This window comes from Mandrillus leucophaeus, unplaced genomic scaffold (genome assembly GCF_000951045.1).
Source record: "Mandrillus leucophaeus isolate KB7577 unplaced genomic scaffold, Mleu.le_1.0 Scaffold771, whole genome shotgun sequence".
Lineage (NCBI taxonomy): Eukaryota > Metazoa > Chordata > Mammalia > Primates > Cercopithecidae > Mandrillus > Mandrillus leucophaeus.
In genome coordinates this window covers 314,386-335,237 of record NW_012108375.1, presented here as the reverse complement: position 1 = coordinate 335,237, position 20,852 = coordinate 314,386, and the positions used below count along the sequence as shown (strand labels likewise).

Here is a 20,852-nt window from a genome sequence, read left to right as displayed (position 1 = left end):
CTTTAAAAATATTTTTCCTTTCAAAGCTTAAGGCTTGTTTTTAGCTTAGACTGATAGTATTTTTCAGTTATGATTTTCTGATGATTGTTCCAACTTTGTCTACAGTTCAAAGGAATGAAATTATTACTGTAATATAGAGTATTTGGGGGTTATTTTTCACACTGCTCAGCTGCTGTATTTTATTTTCACTTGACTATGAGGTTATTCTAACCCCTCATTCAAAGGGACAGTTGAGTCTAATTCTGCCTTAAGTTTTCATGACTCTTAATAATTATTCATTGCATATGTACTTTTCATTCAGTTCTTTAAAAAAATTCTCTGTTTGCTTTCTAGACTGATTTTGCACGATTTAGCGGAACAAATGTAGAAACTGACTTTGTAGAGGTGCCATCGCAAATGCTTGAAAATTGGGTGTGGGACATCGATTCCCTCCGAAGATTATCAAAACATTATAAAGACGGAAGCCCTATTTCAGATGATCTGCTTGAAAAACTTGTTGCTTCTAGACTGGTCAACACAGGTATGACTTATAATTTTAAAAAGGAAAATAAATTAGAATCTCTTAATGCAGAATTGCTGTCACCTCCTTCTGTAGAACTTATTTTCATTTTAAATGGTATCCCAACTGCTAGTATAGGGAGTGACGAACATTAAATATATTGGAGTTGGAAACCCTGGAATTTTGTCTAAGGCAAAAAACCACATCTCCTTTTAAATCTTAAGTAGAATGAGATGTCCTGCTCCCATTTTGTGAGTACTACTGGAATCTGTTTTTGGAATCTACAGTCTTGTGATAATAGAACACACAGTTCTGTCTTCTCCAAAACATGCCCAAACATTCTTATGTTATTAGGTCTTCTGACCCTGCGCCAGATTGTTTTGAGCAAAGTTGATCAGTCTCTTCATACCAACACATCACTGGATGCTGCAAGTGAATACGCCAAATACTGCTCAGAAATATTAGGAGTTGCAGCTACTCCAGGTATGTAACTACTACGAATTGAGTTCATTTCCCTGTGAAGCACAGGGCATTCTCCTCACACGGCAGGGGAGATGGAGTTTGTCAGACAGATTACCTAATTGTTTCTGATTTCTGTAATCAGGCCATGACTTTCAGATAAGCATACTATGTCCTTATGAGTTATCCCGTCCAAATGCGCTTGAAGGAAAGGTGGCTCCAGATCTGCAGCATTTTAGTGTAATCAGGCGTGAGCAGTTGGCCTCCGCCCCAGAGCTGGGAGAGCCGTTCATGTTGGCAGCACACTGTCAGCTCCTCCCTCCCTGTATGCATCATGACTTCCCTGTGATTTTCAGAAAGAAATTGGCAGAAGGGGAAGTTTTTTAATTTTTTTTCTTTGCATATAGTATTTTGTTTATTTTTTCCATCCCCTCAAGCATTTATCCTTTGTGTTACATACAATCCACTTAAACTCTTTTAGTTATTTTTAAATGTACAATTAAATTATTGACTGTAGTCATCCTGTTATGCTATCAAGAAGGGACATTTTTAGGCCTAGCATGGTGGCTCATGCCTGTAATCCCGCACTTGGGGAGGCTGAGGCGGGAAGATCACTTGAGCTCAGGAGTTCGAGACCAGCCTAGGCAATAAAGGCAAAACTCATCTCTACAAAAAATACAAAAAGCCAGGTGTGGTGGTGTATGCCTATAGTCCTAGCTACCCGGGAGGCCGAGTTGAGAGGATCACCTGAGCCTGGGGAGGTTAAGCCTGCAGCGAGCCATGATCGCACCACTGCACTCCAGCCTGGGTGACACAGTGAGACCCTGTCTCAAAAAAAATAAAGGGTATTTTGCAGGAGAAGTATGAACTTCACCTTGTTTCTGATACTGAGATCAGTTAAAGCATTTGACTAGCAGTTTGTAACCTGAGATTTATGGGACTCATGCATGGGCGTGTTTATATTTGTATGTATATGTTTTAAGCCAATATATAGTTGTGCTTTTATGTGTAGTTGGTAAGGTGGATTTTTTTTCACTAAGGAAATTGTTATTAAAATGAATCAGCCACATTTACAGAGAAAATAAAGATAAGAATGGTCAGTTGAGTCATTCTAGACTCCCTACATAGTAAGCCATAGCGCACCTTTGTGTCACAAGCCTTTGTGTAGCAAGTACGTTTTTAAATGTACAATTAAATTATTATTGACTATTAGTCATCCTGTTATGCTATCAAGAAGGAGCATTTTTAGGCCTGGCATGGTGGCTCACGCCTGTAATCCCAGCACTTCGGGAGGCCGAGGCAGGAAGATCACTTGAGCTCAGGATTTTTGACAAAATCCTATATAAAGTAGCCCTACAGGTAGATCAAATTGGTGAAGAGTTCTTTTTCAGGCCAGGCATGGTGGCTCAAGTCTGTAATCCCAACACTTTGGGAGGCCAGGGTGGGCAGATCACTTGAGGCCAGAATTTCGAGACCAGCCTGACCAAAGTGGTGAAACCCTGTCTCCACTAAAAATACAAAAATTAGCCAGCGTGGTGGCATGTACCTGTAACCCCAGCTACTCGGGAGGCTGAGGCAGGAGAATCCCTTAAACCTGGGATGCTGAGGTTGCATTGAGCCAAGATCTCACCACTGTACTCCAGCTTGGGCGACAGAGTGAGACTGTCTCAAAAAAAAAAAAGTTCTTTTTCAGTAATTATCAACCTAAAATAAGTGCAACTCTGAGACATTTTAGATATAAAGAGGTGTGGCAAAGAGTAGGGTTAATATTATTTTTCAAGACATACATGTTTAAGGGATAAGAAAGGACTGATTTCAGTTCTAAAACACTGAGCTATCTGATGGGTGTGGACAAAGCCGCTGAAACTATCGTTAGGCATTCCAGAGCTTGGAGCCGAAACCAGCTCTGAGGCTGAGCCATTGAGAGATGTTTATAAACATCTTGGCCAAGAGGACACATAAGCCCAAGGAGTACTAGAGGTGAGATGATATCATTCATTCTCTCCTCCCACAGCTGGGCTCCCCAAAGGGAAACCTTAGCTAGCTGTTAACCTGATCATTAACGTTTGCAATCACATTGAGTGAAATGTATCTTTTTTTAAAGGCACAAATATGCCAGCTACTTTTGGACATTTGGCAGGGGGATACGATGGCCAATATTATGGATATCTTTGGAGTGAAGTATTTTCCATGGACATGTTTTACAGCTGTTTTAAAAAAGAAGGGATAATGAATCCAGAGGTATAGTATTATTTTTCTCCTTTTATTAATTTTGTAATTGCTCCTTCCCCTTTAACTCCTAGTGTAAAATGTTGATCATACCTAGATTTTACTGTAAGAGGCTTGGTAACAGCTTTTACCTCTGAGGCCTTGCATCTTTCAAATCATCGTACATCATTAAGTTGCAGTATATAAGTGATTAATTCTACAGCTTAAAAAGAAAAAGTAGCATATTTTCTTGCTTGTTAACATTCCAATATGTTACATAATTAAAAATTCAAAGCTTTGTTTATGGTTTTGAGAATCTATAGCTGCTAGTTTTGACATGTACCGTACAATGTTTTAGTTTTATAGGAGGTTGGGACAGAAAGGTAAACTCCTTCCTGATGTAAATGGTTTCCCTGTGTTTTGATATTCTCTACACACTTTGTGCACTCTCTGTGGGAGACGCCCTTTTTCTGTGGCTGGCATGCCCCACCCACTACATAGTTTGTGACCTTTGTCACAAAGTTGCTTCATTAACCTGAGCCATTACTTTCCTTGTGCAGTGAATTGACTGCCAGGTAGCTGCCAGACAAATCTTCCTGATTTACAGCCCCCAATCTCCATTCTCACTGAAGTATCATCCGTCAGATTATTTCCAAGGCTGATGCATTTTCCAGTGTATGTTTTTAAATTGTTTGATTCAGAAATTAGAAGAACAAATTATCAAAAGGAGGCTCTCTGTGCTTATTTCAACCAATTGATTTGTTCTCCAAATGTTTTTTCTAGATTGCATAGTACCTTACACATATGTATTGAAATACATTGATGTGATTTAGATCACCATTCCCTCCCCATCTTCCTCCTGAAATAACACCTCTAAGGTACCCATACTTCATTATTTTGAAGCATTTCATCTCCCATCCCACCCCACCCAATCTGTTAAGTCCTTGCAATTCTTTTGCCATTACCTGGCCAACCCATTTACAAAGGTCAACTACTGACTATTGTTCTCACAGACATACCTACTCCTGCATGACCTTCAACCAGGACCCATCCCTTAATGCCTCCACCATAGAGATGGTGCCCTTAGGACTCAGTGTTCTGGGGAAGATTGTATGACTCCACTGACCTGCCCAACTGCAAAGTCATGCTCTCTAGACTGAACTGGACCCCAGTGCTCTCTGTGGTCCAAGTCCATTCCCCTTATTGATTTCCCTCCAAGTCCCTACCACCTCTCTCCTCTGTCAGCAGATGATCTCTCCTCTTTATTAAGAAAATTAAGATCATTGAAGCTGGCTACAGTGGCTCACACCTGTAATCCCAGAACTTTGGGAGGCTGAGGTGGGAGGATCACTCGAGTCCAGGAATTTGAGACCAACTTATTCGATATAGCAAGACCTCGACTCTACAAAAAAATAAACAAAATTAGCCAGGTGTGGTGGTAGAAGCCTATAGCCCCAGTTACTCTGGAGGCTAAGATGGGAGAATTGCTTGAGCTCAGGAGGGATGGAAGCTGCAGTAAGCCGAGATCATGCCACTGCACTCCAGCCTGAATGACAGAGTGAGACCCTGTCTCAAGAAAAAAATCATTGAGAATGAGTACCTTCATCTTTCTTTCTCTGTACTTCAATACTTGTCTTATTTTCTCCTGTCTCAGAGGAGATGTGTCTAGCTCCAAGAGTTCCTGGTTTGCTGTCTTGGAAAAAAAACTTGCTACTGACTCTGATAAGCCCAGTCAGTGCTACTGCTCTGTTCTTTTCATAGCCTAATTTCTTGGTATAAGAAATCTTTGCAAACCTCTCTTTCCTTGCTTTTGCCCCCACCAACAGAGTTGGAAAGTTACCCTTCCTCCATAGTTACCACTGATGACCCAGTTACCAACTCCAAAGGCCCTCGTCCTTCTTCTTTACTTCCTGCTTCTTGTTATTCCTCTCTCTCTTCACAGCCCTCAGCACGACAATCAAACCCTTTGTTACTTCCCAGTACTCCCTGTGTGTTGACAAGTTTATGTGTTCCCTTAGGTCTCTCCACCTTCACAAATGTATTGGTTCTTTTTTGTTAACCTAAAATATATGCCTCCTTCATGTGTACATCTCAAAAATTCCAGCACTCTTAAAGGTCTCACTCATGTGACCACATGTTCAAGAAGTCTTTGAGATTATCAAAAACCAGAAGTGATCTTTCCATCCTTTGAACATACAAGTGGACTTGGAGGAGTGGACTAAGCCTTCCCCATCACCTCCTCGGGGCTGCCACTATGTGACCACATACCTAGTCCCTTCTCCCATTACCTTTTCTCTTCTCTTTTGGAGAACTGTCCCCTAAAACAAATAAAAATTAAAAATCAAAAAATAAAAGTAAAAAATGAAAAATAGGCTAGTTTTTAAAGAAAAACAAAAGACAAAAAAAAAGTGGTCTTGGGCATGGAAGAAGGGCTTCAGTAAGCTTTTATTATGTCCGGATTATTTAATGTAACTATTACCAAGTGAAAAAACATCATATTATAAAATATTTTATACCATAGAATACAATGTTGATTTTAAAGTGTGTTTAAAAAAAAAGAAAAACACATCAAAATGTTGATGATTATCTTTGGGGATAGTTTATGAGTAATTATTAATTTTTTCTGTACTTTCCTGGAGCTTTTCACTATTTTTACATATACATAGATTGTTTTAGAAGCCAGAAACAATGTTTCAAAGAGAAAAATTCTAACTAGGTAAAGGTACAGTTATGACATCTTACTGGCAGTCATTGGTGAGGATTCCTGGTGTTAAGTGTACACTGCCTCTCCCAGCTAGGCCTTCGCCATCACCTCCTCTGTGCTTGCCCTCATGTGACCACATACCCAGAACCCTCTATCATTACCTTTTCTCTTCCGGTTGTCAAGGTAGCAGCCAGATTACTGATCCCTGTGGTTCCAAGGAACTTGCAAGTGTAATAGAAGCAGTTCCTGCCATTATGCTTCTCTGTACTTCCTCTTATTCTCAAGCTTCACAGTTTGGCAGACAGCCATACTACTCTTATTTAGACAAAGGTGTTGAGTTGAACTTAGAGAAAGCATCATCCCAACAACTTGGAGTTAAAACTTGTGATGTGAAAAACAATTTTCCGTGTTACTAAAATTCTGGATTCAGCAGTGCTGTGTGTTATTAGATGTCTTAAGCCATAAGGCTGGTGTTAATTCCTTCCTTTACACTTTTTCCTTTCCTTTCAAATGCTCTGAGTATCATGGCACTTCCTGCTCCTCTGCTGTCACAGCAAGAATGGACCTGGCTCCAAAAACCAAGAAGAATCCCTTGGCCCTCACCTTCACACCCTTTGCAGATACTGGAAGATGGTTCTTAAGCAGCCATTTTATTCCCTCATACAATGTACTATTTGGGGTTTTTTGTTGGGGGGGGGGTGTTCTTTAAAAAAAAAAGACACAAATATTTGCTCTAAAATAACACTTGCCTTACAAAACACAGCTACCCAGTTATTAAAAATTAATGCTTTGGGACAACAATCCTAGTCTACAAAAAACAGATCGTTATTATAGCTATGTGTGATGAAGACAAGAAGAAATTCTTTTGTTATCCCAAAGCATTAATTTTTAGTAACTGAGTACTTGTATTTTGTAAGGCGAGTGTTATTTTAGAGCAAATATTTGTTTTAAAAAGAAAAGAGGAAGAAGAACTCCCCCCACAAAAGCAATATACATCACGGAATACCTTGCAGCCATGAAAAAGAACAAGATCTGAAGCCAGAAGGTAGAGGTTGCAGTGAGCCGAGATTGCACCATTGCACTCCAGCCTGCACAACAACAGCGAAACTCCATCTAAAAAAAAAAAAAAAAGAACAAGATCATGTCCTCTGTAGGGACATGGATGGAGCTGGAGGCCATTACCCTTAGCAAACTAACACAGGAATCAAAAACCGCATACCGCATGTTCTCACTTACAAGTGGGAGCTAAATGATGTGAACACATAGACACGTAGAGGAGAATAGCACACACTGTGGCCTTTTGGAGGGTGAAGGATGGGAGGAAGGAGAAGATCAGGAAAAATAACTAATTGGTACTAGCTTTAATACCTGGATAATGAAATAACCTGTACAACAAACCCCCATGACACAAGTTTACCTGTGTAACAAACCTGCACTCATACCCCTGAACTTAAAAGTTAAAAAAAGAAACAGAAAAATGCTTCTTCAGACCAGTACACCATACATTACTTATTTTGTGCCATAACCACAGAGTGTTATTAGCCAACACTGAGAAAGATGGCATTACCTGGAGTCGTTCGAGACTCTGTGCATTTGCTTTAGTTTCACATGTCAGTGAGTGGTTGCTTCAGACACATAGACAGGATAAAAATATTAATTTTTAATGGTATAAAGGAATACTTCATTGATCTGAAGTCATGGGAATCAGAGCAATCAAAATATATCCTGCAGCCTTTGTTGTCTCACCCTGCCTAATGTGTGTGTGGGTCACTTTGAGAAGATAGCGGGATGGCCCTTCAAAGCATCAGTGCCTGCTATTGTTAGTCCCCAGGCACTAGAGAGGCTGGGAGCTGAGAAACCACATATTGTTGACGTTATTGGTTATGCAATAGAGAGGACTGTGTCCAGGCCTTCTCTCTGTAACCTGCTGCCATCCTGCAAACTCCAGGATCTGCTCTGGGGGCCATTTCAGATCTTGGCAAGCAGAACTATAGAAAGTAGCAGTAGAATATGTTAGGGTGTAGTTTTCATTCTGTTTTGAGGGCCTCTATCAAAGTATAATAACTGAGTGCTTACCTATAATAGCCTAAAACTTTGCTACCTCTGGTTTTATCTATAGTTTTTAAAATGTTATTCTTCATAGTAAATAGACATCACATCTTAACTGTTTAATTGCTTTGTTATATATTACCTAAAGTACTTTTTTCTCAGTGAACATGAAGTTGTCTCATTGTCAGACATACTTTTCACTCTTCTGACTGTTCTCTTAAATAATTATGGAGTGGAACTGCTTGGGATTAACGCTTTTCCAGGAAGCTCTCTCGAAGGTCTTTAAGGTCACCAAATGTGAATTCAGAATCCAGCAGCTAATCATAGGTTGAAAGAATGGGGGCATTTTAACTAAGGCCATTTCTTTTTATAAGGCAACTTCACTGTGGGAAAATTTTCTAAGAGGTAATAGACATTGTGAATTCAAAGGCAATTATATTGTTAAGCTACTATTATCTTCCTCCTCTTTTGCATTTGGAGAAATTGCTAAGCTTTGTTTCTTCCATCAGAGGAGGAGAAATACGAACAAGTATCACTTCTGAAAGAAATACTGAGCAAGTCAAGAGAGTAAATGTAACTATTTCAGTCTGTAATGCCATAAAGAAGGAGCTACATCTTACATACAATAATAGCCACAGAAACATGAAGAGTCTTGGTTAAACATGACAAAGAATCACTTGATAGAGAATCTATAATACAAAGCTAAGGATCCCAGTGCTTGAAACAGAATCCTAGGCCCAATTCTTCCTGTAACGTGTTGCTAAAAGAGAATATGAAAAGAGAATGTCCTCTCCAGAAGGTTTTTACAAATGGCTTTAATTCTTTTCTCTGTCTCAGCTCTCCTGATGTACCACCCAACAGCTGATTTTTCTTATAACTGAACCTTTTCTAGTAGCCTCAGGTTTTGCCTGACTTGAGGGACAAAGGAAGGAATTCGAATTGATTTCCAACCTACTTCTTGAATATTTACAAGGCCAGGCCTTCTAAATCTTGAATCCCAAGCAGCTGGAAGCAGTTTTTCTTCCTTTGTGCTCTTACAGCCCTTCTTTGTTTGCTCTTAGCATCCCAATAATCTGCCTGGTTAGTTGTCTATTTCTTTATCTTCTCTGATAGATCAGAAGACTCTTGTAAAAGGAACTATTTTATTCAGCATTGGGTTCCCTTCTCTGCTTCACAACTATTTATTTTAATTTAATTACTGTTTTACATATTTGTGCCTCTTTGGACCTGACTGATGGTTTTCCCCATCCGCTTCCACTTCCCTACCCCCCATACATACTCCTACCCAGGGTGTTTTTCCTTTGGATCTGCTCCCTCCCTGTAAAGGTTTACCTTTCTATCCTCACCAATCAGTAAGGTTTCCAGAAGGCCTCTTCTAATCAGACAGCAATTCCTACTACTATTCTTGTCTCTCTCTCTATCAGCACCAGTTTTGTTCTCTCCCTCCTTTGTTGTTGTCAAAGCAGTTCCTTTTTTAATTTTTGTCCATTCAAGATCTCCCCACCCTCACAGAAAACAAACGGTGTGCTCTTGGGAGGGAGTTACGGGCTATGGAAGGAGAAGGTTCAAAGTCCAGCTTTAAAGCAGGCTGGTGAACTTGTCAGGTGCCTGATCGTCATCACCCGTCCTTGGCTGGTCACTCTCTGCCCTGATGACTGTCACTCAGTGTAGGAAGGAGACAGCTCTGACTGCACTCCCCAGAGTCATCCATGCTGGGAAGGATGGAGGAGGGGTGGAAAGTTAGTGAGAGCCTGCATGTGCTGCTGCAGAGATGCCCAAGATAACAGGAGACCCCATCTGTTTCCCATTTACATATTCTCATTGCTGATAAATGATGGACATCCTTCATTTAGGTAATTATTATTGCTATTAAGATATTACCTGAAAGGGTGCATGTTATTGGATAAAATGAGTGCCTGAGTGCCTTATCTCTCCCACTTAATATTTCTACTGAATTATGCATTCTATTTCTTATTAATAGTGGAAATGAAGTTCCTTATGCCTTTCTTTAGCTTTATTAGGTGACAGAACTAATTTTGAGGAAATGCCACACCAGGAATGCATTTGTTTCCCTGAACTGTATATACATAACTGAGCTGGGGCAGTGGGAAAGGAAAGAGAGGAGAGGGAAGGAGAAAAGGAGATGGGAGGAGGAGAGGTTTATTGATTACTGCTATATGCCAGATATTATGCCAGGGAGCAAACAGAATACTGAAATCGCCTCCTCTAACTGCCCAGAAACTGAGTGAGATAGGCATATTCCCATTTGACAGATGAGGAAATCAAGGCCCCAGGTCACATAGCTAAAGATTGAGCCAAGATTCAAACCTGGGCCTGACTCTGGAGTTCCTGATCTTGCTTCAGAAATCATCACTGTTAGAGAAGACTTGCATAGTTGCCAAAAGATACATGCTAATCTTCTAGGATTAAAAAAGCCACAGAGGTGGATGACACTGGTTTTCCTTCATAGGAAAGCTCTGGTTTTTACTGTATGCAGATCTTCCTGAAGGATGTTTCTAACATGAAAAATTTTAGCAGTTGTCTTAGAGCTTCTCTTCTTGATTTCCTTACAGTTACAGTTTCTTTATAAACAAAGTATTAACAGAACAACTCAGGGCAAAGACTCCCTCCACCTGTGGCATATGTCTCCCAGACCATGTTCTCTCACACAAAGAGCCTGGTACCCCCCAAAACACACAAATTCACTTAACTGTTTTTTTTCTTAAGTAAAGGAAGATCCTGTTACCAAAATGACTCTTAAACTCTTCTCAAAACTTCATTGCAAAGGAAATGAAACTATTAAAAGACCATTGCTCTGTAATTCAGGAAATTGAATCAACTTGTTTGGAGCCATAGGCAGAGGAAGATTTGAGCTGTACTGAGCCACATACTGTGAGACAAAACAGTGCCCTGCTCTGAAATGATTTTACCATTCATGAGCTGTCTCTTTACAACACCATGGAACTCCTCAAATGCCTCCTTTACTACCTAAAATTACAGTTCTCTGCACAAAATGAAAATACTTTGTCAGATGTTCACATTTGGAGTGATTTTTTAAAACTTTCGTTTCGATTTTCCTTAATGTTTCTATACTTGTCAAATGCATATGTCTTTTTAAGAAATGAAAGACACATGATACATAGATCTTGAGCTTGAAGAATTTCTGCAGATGAAATACTGATGATTGAGATTGGGTGATAGGTTCATGAGAGCTCATTATACTGTTGTCTCTACTATTAGTATGTATTTTAAGTTTTTCATAATAAAATGTTTAAAATATTTTTGTAATTCTGCAGAAAAATTTAACTCCCATTGTCTGCGTTCTTCCTGTGCTGCTCTACCCAGGGCGCACAGTCTTTCTAGCTCCAGCCACTCAGTTAACACTAGTCAGATTTAGGCGTGGTGAGCAAAGAAAGGAAGGGAAGGGAGGTAAATCGTGGTTGGGCTCACAAGCCATGATATGCTCCTTCTTAGCTCAGTTAACGGCCATGACAAGCACAGCCATCACTCACATTTTAGATTCGAGATTGCTGCTGTAGCAGTAATGAATTGCTGCAGAACAGGCAAGACATGACGTGTTTTTGTTTGTTTGTCTGTTTGTTTTCCCAAAAGCTGATTGAAGGCTGGGCGCAGTGGCTCACACCTATAATCCCAGCACTTCGGGAGGCCGAGGCAGGCAGGTCACTTGAGGCCAGAAGTTAGAGACCAGCCTGGCCAACATCGCAAAACCCCATATTTACTAAAAATACAAAAAAATTAGCCGGGTATGGTGGTGCACTCCTGTAATCTCAGTTACTCGGGAGGCTGAGGCATAAGAATCGCTTGACCCTGGGAGGCAGATGTTGCAGTAACCCGAAACTATGCCACTGCACTCCAGCCTGGACAACAGAATGAGACTCTGTCTCAAAAAAAAAAAAAAAAAGAAAGAAAAGAAGAGGCAGAGGCAGAGGCAGGGGCAGGGGCCAGGGCCCGGGGGCGGAAAGGGAAGGGAGCTAATTGAATCCAGCTTCAAGCCCTGGTCATCAGTTTTGGGAAGTTCGGTATCAGTGACTGAACGCCTTCTCCTAAGAAAATGGCTTTAAAACTTGGAAATAAGGCAACAAGACTGCTGTGTACCTTTTTAATATCAAACTAGAACACTGTGTAACAAGCCCCCCTAAAGACTATTTTATGCTCTGGGCACTAGACCTGTCCAGTGTGGTAGCCACGTGTGGCTGTTGAGCACTTGAAATGAGGTTAAGTACAACTGAAGAACTGAATTGAGATGCACCGTAAGTGTAGAAAACACCCTGGATTTTGAGCCCTTACAACAACAGCAACAAGTCTCCATAATGTGGATATTGACACATGTTGAAATGATACTATTGTGGATATAGTGGTTTAAGTAAAATAGTAACATTAATTTTACCTATTTGTTTCTTTAACTTAAAAAAATGTGGTTAGTAGAAAGTTTAAAGTTACATATGTGCTTCATATTATGTTTCTGTTGGACAGTGCAGCCCTAGAGTTTCTGAGAAGGTAACTTTGACTAGTTATTTACTCCTGATTAGAGTCCAGACTGTGAAGTTACATGTTAGCCTGTAGATGATTAATAAGCTGCAAATGATTTCTATTTACAGCCAAATGTAACCCCAAAAGTTTGTATTCTTATGGCCCTAGGACATAAATCGTTTTGTGTCTAACTTGGTAGATTTCATCCATGTTTTATTTTCCTTAACAGTTTGACTAAATTTACCTCTGATGGTTGTACCAATCAAAATCTTGTTATAAGACAGAGCTGGAAATTCTCTAGCTCTTCTTGTACTAAGTCCTGTTGATCAAGTGATATAATGGATATAAATGTAAGTGTTGCTCTGTGAATTGTTTGTTATGTGTCTATTTGGAATTGTGCTTCATTGAATTGTCTTGCCTTGCTTCCTTAAAAGGACACTGAAAGGGAAGTGAAAATATTGAACAATGCTGATACTGCATAACAACTATTTTCTTTCACTCTATCTGCTCCTGTGTTTATGTAAATAAAAGTAGAGGAACTGTGATGTTTTAAAATTCCAGACCTCCATCCCCAAAGAAAGCTTTCTAAAGGTCCTCATTCCCAGCATCGCACCCACCAAAACGTCTGGCCCTCCCCTGCGGGGCATGTGCGGCCCTCCTTCTCTCATCCATAAGGAGGAGGGTTCTGTTGTTGTTTTGAATGAGCCCATCATAAAAGCAGCAGAAACCATGTGACAGTAGCCATGCTCCTGTTTCTGGGTAGCCAGAAGGTTGTTTGTAGCCTTCTTGAACACTTGCTTTCTAACCCTTTTGAATTTACAAGAGATGGCACAGCAAATAGGAACCTGCCGTATATTCCATTTGGCTATATTTTGTTTGTTTGTTCATGTTGTCAGCTCACTGCCTAGAATCTAAGGAGACAAGACCATAATAAAGGACAGTGTAGAAGACCTGAAGTTTTAAGCTCCAAATCTCTTAGCTACCAAAATAAATAAATACTACAGAGCTGTTTGTGAGCAAGAGAAAACATCTAGACAGAGTAAGGCTGAAGTCCTTTTTCCTTCACCCCTACCCTTTCCTCTTTTACATCTAGAGATTTGGAAAATTGCTATAACCATGAATTATTAGGTATGATGTTTTGTTTTATTAGGTTGGAATGAAATACAGAAACCTAATCCTGAAACCTGGGGGATCTCTGGACGGCATGGACATGCTCCACAATTTCTTGAAACGTGAGCCAAACCAAAAAGCGTTCCTAATGAGTCGAGGCCTGCATGCTTCGTGAACTGGGGATCCTTGGTAGCCGTCCATGTCTGGAGAACAAGTCAACATCACTGTGTGTTACTGGCCTGGAAACTGAAGGGAGTTTTACAAGTGAAAATTTAGATTTCTATTGACATCCTTTTGTTTTCTAATTTTAAAAATTATAAAGATGTAAATGGAATTATAAATACTGTGACCTAAGAAAAGACCCACTCGAAAGTAATTGTACTATAAAATTTCATAAAACTGGATTTGATTTCTTTTTATGAAAGTTTCATATGAATGTAACTTGATTTTTTACTATTATAATCTAGATAATATGATATAAGAGGGCTAAGAATTTTAAAATTGAATCATATACATGATATAATTTGATCTTTCTTGTATCTTGAAGTTTTGTACTTGGGATTTCTGGACTGATAAATGAATCATCACATTCTTCTGGTAAATATTTTCTTGGAGCTCTGTGTCAACTTTGATCCTTTGTCTCCCAAGAAGGTGTGACCTCTCCTTTGCCTGCATACCTCAAGGCCAGGGGAATATGCCTCAGTGATGCATTTTTTGTATATCAGGCCGCGTGATTCCCAACTTTCTGCCATACTTAAATTACGTTCCTCCATTTGAGTTTTGTCTTTTCCGTCTGAAGTGCAGTCAAGAGTATCAAAAACTTATGTTTCAATTAGACTGGTCTAATGTATAAGTTTTTGTATCTTGTATTAGAGGATTTCGTAGCTTGTATGAGAGGCTCATTTCCACTTCAGCATACAAGATCATTAGTCTTTTGGCATGTGTGCCAATTAGAATACTAAAGCAAGTCCAAGCACATTTTTCTCTTTTCGTGTTTCTGGTAAGTGTTAGGGACTTTGCCTCTTTTGCTTACTACATCCCCAAAAGTGTCAGGTAGACATGTCACAAATGGCTCTGTAGAGAGCCATGGGAAGAGAGAGGAGGTGGATGTGGAACATAAAGGGTTCAGAACCTCCAGAACAGGAATGGGTTTTGGACAGAAGCATTTTAGGACAGCTGCTCCAAAGCCTTATGTGTATGATGAAACTTAACCACAGGGAAGAGACTCTTCAGTAGCCTATTCCGTCAGGTGATTTTTATTTTAAGTGAACCTTTGGATCTATCTTTAACTCTCTTTATCGTGAGTCTAAATTCCAATTCTGCAGCAGACAGTAAACGCACAGTATTTTTCCTGTAGGAATCTATTCAATAAAGGAAACCAAGACAGGATAATAAAATTAAAAAAAAAAAAGAAAACTTTGAATGTACCCTGCCTAGGTCCTCCAGTTGTTTTCCAGTGCATACCTCAGGTATGACTTTGCTAGCCAGAGACAAAATTAGCACCTTTCGATTCTCTAGTCCAAGTGAACTTTGTGCTAAATAAAAAATTATTATACTACATAACAAAATTACAGACAGCAGGAAATGCAAGAGCTAGGAGATTCCTAGATTATATCTGCCAAGCAAATACCTTAAACATCCACCTGAAATCCTGCTACCCTCTATTCTGAGATAATTTGCCCAGCCCTTCTCTTCCCCACACTCACTCAGTGTCACCCCCGTCTAGTCCCCAAAACAGTTTTTGTGGTCTTTGCAGCCTATAGTAGTTTGCTCACGTCTTCCCCGCCCCCCCCCCAAGACTTTTCTGTTTTCCAGTTTCAGACAAAAAAAACTCTTCAGCTTTTTCCAGTGTGTCTCCTTAACAGCAACTTTACCATTTGAAATCTTATTTCACACAGAAAAACTAAATTGGTGTGGAAAGGCTGCACACAAAGTTATATTATTACCCATAAGAATGAATTCATATTTCTTTCATACTTTAACATTAAAACCGAAATACATGAGAGCAAAAGCACCATAGTGTTCTTTTTATTTAGGGCCTACCTCTAATATTTAAAAGCTACCAAAGAACAGTCACAAAATTAAAACTCAGCCCGGGCGCGGTGGCTCACACCTATAATCCCAGCACCTTGGGAGGCCAAGGCAGGCGGATCACCTGAGGTCAGAAGTTCAAGACCAGCCTGGCCAACATGGTGAAACCCCGTCTCCACAAAAATACAAAAAGCTGGGTATGACGTCTGGTGCCTGTAGTCCCAGCTACTCGGGAGGCTGAGGCAGGAAAATAGCTTGAACCCGGGAGGCAGAGGTTGTAGCGAGCTAAGATCATGCCATTGTACTCCAGCCTGGACAACAGAGCCAGATTAAGTCTCAGAAAAATTAATACTCAAAAAATTCTCAAGCATAATTCAAAAGAAAGGACTTACTTTTAAAAATTCTCTAGTGTGATTCAAAAGAAAGAACTTACTTTGTTTTTTTTAATGTGGCCATCCGTCTAGTTGTTCTTTTTTTCCAGCTCAGAGCAGAGAATATCACTGACATACTTGAAATGGTGGATAACTATGGAAATTGTAATTAGACAAATATACACTTTAGATTTATGGACTGAGCCACATATAATAAGGTCTCTCCAGGTAATTGATCCAAGGGATTTAGGCCTCTTTTGGTTTTTCTGTTTTTTTTTTACAGGCACTGTTGTGTTGTGAAGGATAAAATATTAAACATCTTATGCTAATGGATAGTAGGCATGATCCTAAAGGTTTAGTTTTACGATGCTGCAGAGAAGAGAAATGTCTTGACGTTATGCCACGTGATATAGACTTTGTCCCCCTCTAGTATAAATGTTGCATGTTACCTAAACAACTAAAAATTGCCTTGAAGAGTTATCACCTGAGCTACTTATGCCAAGGTCTTGCCTTTCTAAAGCTAATGAGGTGAGAGGTGGATATCTGTAGCTCTTCGGATGAAAATTGCATTGTGGAAGACACCAAAATTGAAGAAATAGCTCTTCAAAGAAAAATTACTGATATGATCATTGTACTTGTAAATACCTTAAGTAATAGGCAGTGACTCACCTTTCTACTTTACCATTTTACCTTTAGCCTTTATGTATGAATTAGAGGTCTGTGGAGCTCCTGCCTCCCCACTAGGCCAGTTTGTTTGCATTTACCATTTATTCATTTTCTATCATACACAGGTGGAACTTTCCATGCGCCAAGGAAATTGCATTAAAATTTACATTAAAATACCATCTTACTTCAGGTTGCTATAACAAAATATAGATTGGGTGGCTTCAAAAGCCGACATTTCTTACAGTTCTGGAAGCTGGGAAGTCCCACAATCCACATGCTGGTAAATTTGGTTCGTGGTGAGGCCCCTCTTCCTCTTTTACTGACCACATCCCCAAAAGTGTCAGGTCGACATGTTACAAATGGCTCTGTAGAGAGCCATGGGAAGAGAGGAGGCGGATGTGGAACAGAAAGGTTCAGAAACTTCTGCAGGCAGCAGTGGCAGGGAGCAAGCCCTAGAGTGTCTTTGTTTTACAAGAGCAGGAATCCCATCATGAGAGTTCCATCCTCATGCCTTTATCTAAACCCAGTCACCCCCCACAAAGGCCCCACCCCCTAACCCCATCACATTGGCTGTTAGGGCTTCAATGTAGGGAATGGGGCACAAACATTCAGTCCATAACGAATACCGAGTCCTCAAATAGGGTTTAAACATAGTTAACTGAACACCCAAAGAATGTTAAAAGAGAAAATCCATTTTATTTGAATAGATACAGTGACCAAAGCTGCTTCCCTCAAATCAACACATTACAGTTAGATGTCTCCCATCTGAAATTGGATAGCCCATTGAAATTGAACATGCCTTCTCTTATAAATGTGTGGTGAGAATAAAAGCAAGAAAGCAACGAATGTGGGGGCTCACACCTGTAATCCTAACACTTTGGAAGGTTGAGGCAGGAGGATCCTTTGCGCTCAAGAGTTTGAGACCAGGCTGAGCAACATAGACCCTGTCTCTACAAAAACTAAAAAAATTAGCTAGGGATGGTGGCACATGCCTGTAGTCCCAGCTAGTTGGAAGGCTGAGGTGGGAGGATTGCTTGAGCCCAAGAAGGTCAAGGCAGCCATGAGCCATAATCACGTCACTGCACTCCAGCCTGGGTGACAGAGACCCTGTCTTAAAAAAAAGTAAAATACAAGAAAAGAAAAGACAGATACACCTTCAGTTCTTTGAAAAACAGTCAACATCCAAAAAGTTTAATTTTTGAGTCACCTTTAATAGAGAAATTTCCTACTGGAAGCAGATCCACCTAAGTGATTATCTAGTATCAACTGTATCAAGGCAAAAGGTAAAGGTTACAAGATGTAAATATTAGACCAAAATAGCCTTTTTCAACAAACAATAATGCTATAAGTCTGTAACAAAACAAAATTTGAAAAATTGAGGTAATGTGCACAACCATGCACACACCCCCACACCACACCATGAGTGATTCTTGAGTTTTTATTTGGTTGAATTCACCTTGTAGTTCCCTTTCCCGGGAAAATACAGGTTCAACACATCTAGTCCATGATGTACATACAAGGGGAAGGGGTGAACAGGAAATAGGCTCCCTTGTTCGGCTCACATGAGCTGGAACCTGTACTAGCTGCATACTTCATAGACCCCAGAGGCTCGCCTCAATTGTACTCCCATGATAAAATGTCTCTAGCATTTGTTATGAGAGAAACTGGCTAGAAATAGTTCGTTCATTGAGTCCAGCAAGACACACATTGCTGTTGATATCTTTGTGGCTAAGATGGAGAATGTGACTGGATAATAGTTATCCAGATGGATTCCTAGCTATTGAAACAGTCTGAGATAGTGCATAATGATTAATGTTAAACTGGGGGTAATTTCAAGTCATTTGGCTAAAAATGAAAAAAAAATAAAAGTATCAAATTTACAGATAATAGGGCTGGAATTATTAAGTATGATGATGTTATTAATATTTAAAACTATTTTGGCCGGGCGAGGTGGCTCACGCCTGTAATCCCAGCACTTTGGGAGGCCAAGGTGGGTGGATCACCTGAGGTCAGGAGTTCAAGACCAGCTTGGCCAACATGGCAAAACCCCATCTCTACTAAAAAATACAAAAATTATCCAGGTGTTGTGGTGCATGTCTGTAGTCCCAGCTACTCGGGAGGCTGAGGCAGAAGAATCGCTTGAACCCAGGAGTTGGAGGTTGCAGTGAGCTGACATTGTGCCACTTCACTCCAGCCTGGGCAACAAAGTGAAACTCTGTCTCAAAAGTAAAAAAAAATAATAATATTTAAAATTATTTCAATGTGGAGACAAGCTCAAAATGAAATTAGACACATTCCATTACCCAGGTAAAAGAAGGGGAAGACTGACTTGATAGTATTCAGGAAAAAAGAGTTGGCAGTTTGATTTGGCCAAATTCCGATGTCAGCTCATAGGACAGCACACCTGGGGAGGGGGACGGGAGGTGAGAACTAAGGCTTTTTAAGAGTGTGTTGATAGAAGTATGTGCCCAGATCAAAAGAATAATCCCCCTGAACTCCAGTGTAAGATCAATCACTGTTAGAATATTGTGTTCCTTTCTAGGTATCACATTTTAAGCAGACTTCGGCCAAGTATTACAGTGTTTGCAGGGCAGGAACAAGATGATAAATTTGAAAATACTTCTCAAAAGAAATATAAAAAAGAATTAGGAAAGTTCAGTCTGGAGATAATTCAGAAATACAGATGATAATTGTTTTCAAATTCTTGAAGGAAATGGGAGAGAGAATAGGCTAATTCTGTACTGCTTCAGAAATCAAATGGAAACAATTAAATTCCATTAGAGAAATGGTTGGAAAATATGAGGAGGATTTAGTTCAGCATGAGGAAGCTGTTTCTAATAATTTTTGTTGGCTAAAAATACATTCTGCTGCTGTGAAAAGCCTGTAGCTGCCAGGAGTGTTACAGAGGGCATTCCTCCCTTGAGTTGACATTTGTGCCAAATCAGCTTTGAGGGCTTCTCCAGCTTTTAAGATGTGATAATGATAAGATGATCGTCGGGAAAACATCCCTCAGATGAAACGTTCACCGGCTGGCTCTGAAAACTGGCATTCAGATGATTGTGGCTCCCCCATACTGCAGGAATATTGTTTATGGCTTAAGGTTGCCTCGCTCCTCATCTGTAATCACTGAAAGTTTATCCAGAGGTTAATTACCAGTTTTCTGGTGGGTATCTGGGAACTGAGGATGGGAGACTAACAGTTGTATATGACCATAATAAAGCAAAAGACTGTTATAGAATGAGTAAAAGTTCATTTTCTTCCCTTACAGAATTTACATTTACTTTCTGTCCATTCCACTCACTACTGTCTTCATCACACACAGAGAGGCAAACATCTGATTCAGATACCCAGGGTGTCATGCATGCACTCCAGCATATTGTGATCTCTTCGAGGCTTGTTTCTGTCCCCTGTCCTCCACAGTCCTGGATTGCTAATGAATAGTTCATAAATTTGTGTTAAATAAATATACCTTCTTTAAAATTATCTTTTGTTACAAAGATGCCTTTTTCTATGATAACTGCAAAATGCCTAATTTGTAAATAAACCTAAACTATACGGATAAGTTATTTCTACACCTGCGGGGGGCAGATTTCTACATGAGAGTCCTTTTCCTTAGTGTGCTGAGTTTCTGCATGAGGTAGATGAAAGAAACATGTTTTTTGGAAAAAAAAAAAAATTGGCAATGGAGAACATTTCTAAAGCTTTCTCAGCTTCTCCCTATGATTATGTATTGAAACCTAGGAATTTGTTAATCTGGAATCTCTGGTTTTCTTGGGGGGTCTATGAAAAGGGCAGAGCAAGCAGATGTCCCATGATTGCCCTGAAATTATATGAGATATGTTCATGTGCATGGATACATGCATTTTTCTACGGATAGAGTCCTTAGCTTTAATCAGAACAAATTAAGAACTGTCTTTAAAAATATGCTTTCAGATGTTTGTTTTTGAATTCATTTCAAAGACTCTAACCTGCCCGTTATGTGTCAAGCACTGTGCTTGGCAATGAGGATACAAAAAGCCACCCCAGAACCGGAGCTGCTCACAGTGGAGTAGAGAAGGCAAAGAAGTTCATAATTTATTGGGATAAACTATAATAGAAAAGCATGTATCCAAAGCTTTTCTGTGTCTTCCCCTCAACCCTGATTGATTGACTCCACTATACAATTTGACTGTTGTGCCACAAAATTTTACATAGTTACCACGCCACCTGCCACCACAGGCTTCTATCTTTTTTGGTTTTTGTTCTTTGTTCTTTGTTTTTTTTT

At 39.8% G+C, this 20,852-nt stretch overlaps 1 protein-coding gene across 2 annotated transcripts in view; it reads left to right on the top strand.

Moving 5' to 3' along the window:
* The window catches only part of NLN (neurolysin (metallopeptidase M3 family)), a 109,984-nt gene extending 89,913 nt beyond the window's left edge, over positions 1–20,071 (top strand). For both annotated transcript variants that reach the window (XM_011966747.1, XM_011966748.1), the window contains 4 exons: positions 334–520; positions 854–982; positions 3,063–3,199; positions 13,561–20,071. In XM_011966747.1, coding sequence (XP_011822137.1) covers positions 334–520; positions 854–982; positions 3,063–3,199; positions 13,561–13,695 — 588 coding nt within the window. In that variant the 3' untranslated portion in view covers positions 13,696–20,071. The remainder of the gene's footprint in view (positions 1–333; positions 521–853; positions 983–3,062; positions 3,200–13,560) is intronic.
* The last annotated feature ends 781 nt before the right edge of the window (positions 20,072–20,852 follow it).